This window comes from Palaemon carinicauda, chromosome 15 (assembly GCF_036898095.1).
Source record: "Palaemon carinicauda isolate YSFRI2023 chromosome 15, ASM3689809v2, whole genome shotgun sequence".
Classification (NCBI taxonomy): Eukaryota; Metazoa; Arthropoda; class Malacostraca; order Decapoda; family Palaemonidae; genus Palaemon; species Palaemon carinicauda.
Genome location: NC_090739.1, coordinates 130,602,072 through 130,609,714, shown reverse-complemented (window position 1 = coordinate 130,609,714; position 7,643 = coordinate 130,602,072). Strand labels below are relative to the sequence as shown.

At 36.5% G+C, this 7,643-nt stretch overlaps 1 protein-coding gene across 1 annotated transcript; it reads left to right on the top strand.

Moving 5' to 3' along the window:
- The first annotated feature begins 3,992 nt into the window (after window positions 1–3,992).
- Window positions 3,993–7,283, top strand: LOC137654179 (uncharacterized). Its single transcript, XM_068387817.1, has 2 exons — window positions 3,993–4,256; window positions 6,392–7,283. Exon 2 carries the CDS (start codon window positions 6,543–6,545, stop codon window positions 7,281–7,283), a length of 741 nt encoding a protein of 246 aa, XP_068243918.1. The 5' UTR covers window positions 3,993–4,256; window positions 6,392–6,542.
- The last annotated feature ends 360 nt before the right edge of the window (window positions 7,284–7,643 follow it).

Sequence of the window (7,643 nt, the reverse complement as noted above, 5' to 3'; positions counted from 1 at the left end):
TTCGTAAAAATGTTAACAAATAGATCTTGCATATCTAATGGTGCGTAAGGTTCTCCTGTGTTATAAAGGCCAGGAAAACACCCCTTAGAGTAAGTATGCCAATGTCACAGGCATCGCCAAATTAAATTTCCTTTCTCAGAACAGACACCAATAGAACTGGCTCATGAATAATTAAGGCCTTTAATATAAAAGACGTAACAGTGGTAAATACAGTTAAGGTGGTTTGTGACGACAGACAAACGTTCTGGATAAGGATAATGAAGATAGGTATTTGTTGTTTTGGCAGGCATGTGATTTAGTCTACCATAGAGCAATGTGCACAGATCCAAATATGAATGGGGCAAGAAACCTAGGCCAATCAATTGAGATTTTTATATATTTTAATCTAATATTTAAAAATAACCCAATTTTCTACAGTGTCGAAGTGATTGACGATGCCAGCGTTTATTTACAACAGAAATGAGTAATTTAAGAGATAGGCTAAGAACCGTGGCCACCGTTAGATGCTCCCTTCAAGACCAACAAGAATGGGAGCCGACAGTGGGGAAACCAGGGTTTCTTCTGATTGTGGAAAACGTGAGAAGTCAAATACGTGGTTGTTTATAGTCTCTCTCTCTCTCTCTCTCTCTCTCTCTCTCTCTCTCTCTCTCTCTCTCTCTCTCTCTGCATATTTGCAGTTTTTACACTCACAGGAGTGCCCTTTTAGCTCGGAAAGGTTCCTGGTACCTGATTAGTCGGAAGTATTTTTGTCCGAACACCTTCATTGTTCTCAAACAGTTACCAAGTAATGTGAATCAAAACTTATTTACTAACCTATATTTCTCCATCAAATACATGTTTTGTTAATAAACAATGTGAAAGAATAAATATAAAGTATCGTCATGGTAAGTCTAAATTTAATAACACAATTCGCCGAAGTCAACGACAGCAGCTTATTTTCGGATGCACGCTTTGTAATTTTGAAATTTTTCACATATTTTAACACAAATTGGGTTAAATTACACTCAGCATAAGTTAAACATGTTATTATAAACTTTCTTTGTATACCAAATTTTACCAAAAACATGGAATTAATAAAACCCGATATTTATGAAAACTTAAGGGGAGGTTGTCATAGAAGCAGTTTTTTTTGTTTTCCGTAATAGCCTATAGTTCGGCCTATTCCTTTCAATTTAAATAGTCTTGCATTGTCCCTCTTCGTAATATTTGGCTTAGTATTTTCCCACATTCCTGTTCCTCACCTAATATCTATCTATTTTCCCCGATATCCCTTCAGGTATCAGGCACCTTTCCGAGCTAAAAGGGCACCCCTGTGAGTCGGTGCAAATTTGCCCAGCTAAAAACAAATTGACTATAGTCATAACCTAACCTAATCTACCTTATGGCACCCGGTTCTTACCTGATGATTAGTGTGGGGGGGGGGGGTCCCGTTCCTAAACCCATCTAACCTGGCTTAGGACGGTGTTTCATTCACTTCGAAAACCTTCAAAATAAACCACCAATGTACTTGAGTTGCAATAGGCCTATTGTCTTACCTTAATTGGAAGTTGTAGCTGCACATTAGGGACCAAGCACTTGTGTTTTGCCTTCATGTGGTAATTACTTCTAATACGGTCATGCGTACTGCATTCGGAAGCACTAACTGGCCGGTTGAAGTATTCAGGAGAGCACTAATCACAACTGGACTGAACGACTTTCCGCCGAGAACTGAAGTTAGTTAACTTTGTTTTCAAAATTTCAAGTGATGACTAAATATGAAAATCTTCGTTGATCTGATATACTTCAAATATAATGGTCAATCACGTTTCTCTGTAATTAAAATTTAGCACGATTGAACAATAGTATGACTTTCTCATTGCAACATGACCGAGTGTCTTTACCCACAATGCATCATGAAAAAAATATCCGATTGAAAGGTCTAGTCACATGGTATTATTCTGATCTCATTGAGATTTAAAAATAATATATATGGCTTACAATGCATACGGGGAAATATCTTGGTTATTATTATTATAATTAGGCTATTACTTGCTAAGCTACAACCCAAGTTGGAGAAGCAGAATGTATAAGCCAAGGGCCTCCAACAGGGAAAATAGCTCAGTGAGGAAAGAAAACAAAGAAAAATAAAATATTTCAAGAATAGCCACAAGATTAAAGTAAATATCTCATATAAAAACAATAAAAACTTTAACAACACAAGAGGAAGAAAAATAAGATGGAATAGTGTGCCCGATTGTACCCTCAAGCAAGAGAACTCTAACCCAAGATAGTGGAAGACCATGGTACAGAGGCTTTTGCACTACCCAAGATTAGAGAACAATGGTTTGATTTTGGAGTGTCCTTTTTGAAGGATTTACCTACGATGACTTTCTGTGCTTGCAGACGAACTGCCATTTGTATAACAGTATAACACGCAACGGTGCTACTATAGCGTGAGGTCTACCGCCATATGTCGCCTACCCAGGCGGAGGGTGAGGTCTACCACGCGACAAGCTTGGACCTTCCGCAACCTAAATGCCATGGGGTACCAGCATTCTACAGTGAACCACCAGCAATATTATGTGGATCCAGCGACAGGAGCACACACACAGGCAATTGAGCGATCGTGGTTGGACGCTAAAACGATGATTCTGAAGAGATTAATGCGAGGTGTTGGTCGTCAGCTGTTCCAGTCTCATCTTGATTATTTTTGCTGGAAGGTGATGAGAAAAAATTTCAATGATCTATTTGTGTCTTTCTTAGAAGATGTACGAAGTGTGTACCGCTAGGATAAATGTATGGAAATATATGATAACATGTTTATTTTTACCTTTATTCCTTTTTTTAATGTAATTAGAAATCCAATTATCTATTTAAGTCATTTCTAAGATATGTTTAAATTAAGTGTTTATTGCTTAAACAAATGTATGAAATGTGTTTTATCTATGAGGGACGAATAATTTAGCAGTAGACCGATAACATGTTTATTTTTACCTATATTTCTTTTTTTTTTAATGTAATTTGAAATCCAATTATCTATTTAAGTCATTTCTAAGATATGTTTCAATTAAGTGTTTATTGTTTTGTATCGCTAGAATAAATATGGAAATATATGATAACATGTTTATTTTTACCTTTATTAATTTTTTTTTCAATGTAATTAAAATTCCAATTATCATTTTAAGACATTTCTAAAATATGTTTAAATTGAGTGTTTATTGCTTAAACAAATGTATGAAATGTGTTTTATCTATGAGGGACGAATAATTCAAAGGTAGACCTCACGCTATAGTGCTAACGGGAGGTAGACCTCACGCTATAGTGTGGTAGACCTCACGCTATAGTAGCACCCACGCAGCTGTTTAATTTTTACAATGCACAGGTGGCTTACCATCATGAATGTTTTTCGTTCTCCTAAAGGTCCCTAACTCTCGCATTACCTATTAATTTACACTTAGCTTTCACCCAGTTGATTGTGATAACGAAAATTAATAAAATAAATGCCGATTGACTATGAAATCTTTTATGTGTTCAAACCAGCCTACGGATGTTTATATGAAGGCCTTGTATCTTTATTTTTCGATAGTAACTTACTGTTCGATTTTCTTAATTTATATTCCGCACACGCATATGACTTAGATTGGCCATAATTTGTACATGCAGACTATATACGCACTATATTATGTACATAGCCACGATCTCTCATATAGGCCTTTTTATATATATTTGTAACAATGACGTAATGTTGTATCGAGCATATATTATTATACAGGCACGACTATCTTGCCTATAAGGCTATATGTACGCTAGGAATGCGTACATAACCTCTCATTTGCACGACATCGTGCGTAAAGATTGTTATAAATAAGAATAATTCTTTAGCACAGTAATATGAGTAAATTTGATATGCAGTAACAGCTATGCAAGGAAAATAGGGATATTTATGAAAAATGTCTTGCTCTTCACAGAGCTATCAGAAGGGACATTGATATTAGGAAAGACCTTATAAGACGCATATGGTGTCCTAAAGGAAGCAGATTTTAAGGAGCAATGAAAGATAAACTAGAAAGAACAAGAGAGCCGTTGTATCTAACAACCTTTCTATTACTACTACTGTAAAGTTGTTAGTTTTCTTTTCAATCGGTCTAGTGAGTGACAATACAATTTCAACAAGTCATAATAACACAATAAAGATAGAATGTGGACCAAAGATTCAAAAACAAAATTTCCTGGATTAAGATAATGAAGATCATCGCACTGTATGGTTTCCGGACAAGGTTGTCATTTGGGCAAGTAGCCTAGACCTACTCATTGCAGATTTAGGTAGTTTTTAGTTTAGTACTAAAATCTATTATTGGAGCCTTTGTATATCAGCGGCCAGCTCCTCCCATTTGGAATAAAAATTGACATCAACTAACCTAAATTTCCCCCCCTAACCTACAAGCTGTGTCCTTACTACTTACCTAGGCGGGGGGGGGGGGGAGGGGGGTGCTAACGTCCCCTGCGACCACCCCTTCCACTGCCATATTCTAAGTTAGCCGTAATCATGGCTGCTATCGTACATACACCCCTAATTACCTTTGAAAGAGGGAATGCGTATGTATGATAGCGGCCACCTGTATGTATGATTACGGCTAACTTAGAATATGGCATTGGAGAGGGGGTCGCAGGGGGCTGTTAGGTAAGTAGGTTAGGACACGGCTTGTAGGTTAGGTTAGGGGGGAAAATCTAGGTTAGTTGATGTCAATTTTTCATCCAAATGGAAGGAACTGGCCGCTGATATACAAAGGCTCCCAAGAACCTTTTCCAAAGGGGGAAAACAGGGTTTCAAGCTGGGAAAAACATAAAATGAATGAAGTTCGGGGATGAATTGTAATTTAATCTAAAGTGCGGCACTTGGTTCTTACGTGACAATGGGATTACTGTGCTCTCCTGAACCCCCTCTAACCTAATCTAGGACATGGAATCACTTCAAAAACCTTCAATAAATAAATCGGTTAAATTACGGTTAGGGCGCAACAACATTTTGAACATGAAAAATAGTTTTTCTTGTAGTAAATAATGTGCTTTCACTGAATTTGACCTTCATTTCAACAGCAAAAAACCAAAAACACACAAGATCATCCTAAAAACAGTGATATTTTTTAGAAATCTAATGGTTTTTGCTCTGCCGTGCGCTAGCTTCGCTTGCTAAAAGAAAACAAAAACATCAAGCTCCTATTTACTGGCAAGAGGTACATGATGAGCTGCACGCGCTAACTTCATTGATTATTATTTCTTATGTAATCAAGTTTTTATTTGTAGTGAAAATAAGTGTCATTTTCAAAGAAAAGGTACATTTTTCTATAGGAAACACCTGTTTTATTTTTTAGTAGAAAAGCTTTTTCCGTCTGTAACTATAATAACACCAAAAAAAAAACATTTATCTACCGGTAATTGCGTAGGGACTATTACCCTCACCATGATTAGAATCATAAAAGTTAGCTGTAACTCAGGGATTATCCACTATTGATTATCCTTCATGTATTAATTACAATTGCACCAGTTTTATGATGTTATAACATGAACAATTTTAATGGTTACGTCAAGTCTGTCCATCCATGCTGGAAAATCCAGCGGAACCCAAATCAACACATCTACACTAAACAAGTTACCACTGTGAACTGAAGCTGGTCTTCACACTTCAGGAGTGATGATTAAATGTGAAAATCTCAGTTGATTGGATTAAATGAACACAAAAATCAGTTTGGTTTTGTCATTGTTCCGGCTGCTACGCTTACCCACAATACAATATCACTGAGTGTTTTTACCCACAATGTCCTTATCCAAAACAAAATCCAATTGGGAGTCTAACCATATGAAGCCATTCCGATTTCATTGGAATTTGAAAAAACTCTTCTTAACAATACACACTTGAAAATATCTTTATAAACATTAATTTCTGATCAGTTTTAATGTTTTTCGTTTTAATAACAATGTAAAAAATATTCATTATCACCCCTGTCTAAAATTGAAGTGATACTGCTTTTTTAGGGTATTAACTTACTAAAGATGGGTTAGGTATAGACCATAGGTAGGCCTAAGGTCTTTATGTAATAAATCTTTACACTTGCACGAGCACTAGTAGACATATGCTATTTTTGTGAGAACTAGATTAACTCAAAATTACCCAAGTCAATTCAGACTAGTAATTCTCTTTATATATCTGCTCTTTTTTTTATACCATGGTTAGATATATAACTTGGTTGCTCATCCGAGTTTCACATGTACTAAAAAAACAATTGTAAAGCCATGCATGTCTCTTACATGAAACGTAGGTAAAATAATAGGTTTACCTTCTGAAAAAGAAATAGAAAAATATTTTCAGTATATATACTGTACTGAATGCATAAATATTTTTTTTTCTTTCTAGATTTTGGCAGTTGATACCTGGGCATATTTTGAGTTCAACATTGTGCATAGATATTCAGCTTGGATATTATAAAAATAAGAAAATGTTAGGACTCGGACATTTCAATCTTGTGATGCTTTGAAAATTGAAAGTTTCTTAAAAAACTGCAAAAATGAATGAGTATAAGGTGACTATTGGCAATGACTCATCTAATGAAGCATCTACTTCAAAAAGTTCTCCTGCCCCAGTTTATCAGAGGAAGCGGGGACGACCGAGGAAGGGCACATACGTGCCTCGTTCTTCTAGCTTAAATTTGTCATGTTTTAATGAGGGTTCTAAAGTAAAGAAATCCAATGTTAAGCGGAAAAAGAAAAGAAATTATGATTCAATAGAAGAAAGGGAAGGCAATAATTCGAGTCTCGATATGGCAACGGAGCAGTCGTGTTCAAGAGAAAATTCCAAGAGAAGACGCCAGCCAAAGGTTTTGGATGACTATGTCACTGACTTTAATTCCTCAGATGAAGAAGGAGAGAAGTTTTGTGGTTCATCACCCTTCCAATCATCAAAACAAAGACGTGGTGTCAGTAAAGGAAAAAATAAAAAAGTGGGGGAAATGGATTGCCTTGAAAGTGACAACATTTTCTCATATCTAGGTAATTTTGATAAAAACTTTGCTGACCAAGAGCTATTTGGCTCAGAATTTCTTGAAGGTGATCATGAAGGTAGTGAAGAGGATATTTCAGGGGAGACAAGTAAAGATACCTTAGTTGGTGATACAAACTGTGAAAGCAAATTATCTGCGGAAGTAACTTCACCAGAAAGTGAACAGCAAGATTCTGACCTGAAAGATACAGAGGGTGCCATCTTCACATCAAAAGAGAAGGAAAGAGAATGGAAACAGACTGTCAGGTAAGTGCTCTTGGTTTGCCATTTTATTTTGTGGAGTTACTTGCTTGTTTTACTTGTTTTGGGTTTAAATCCAACCCTCCACTGAAGTCGAGTGAACTACTTCTCGGGCGGGTCCATATTAATCATCTAACGAAACATTTTCATTATAACTTATACATTTTCAATATTAAACTTACCCGATAATCATGTAGCTGTCAACTCCGTTGCCCGACAGAATTCTATGGAGGGATACGCCAGCTATCACAATACTAGAAGGGGGTGTACTTACCAGCGCCACCTGTGGCCAGGTACTCAAGTACTTCTTGTTGACACCTCCTCAATTATTCCTCTGTCGTGCTTCCGGCAAGACGTTCTGGGATACGCT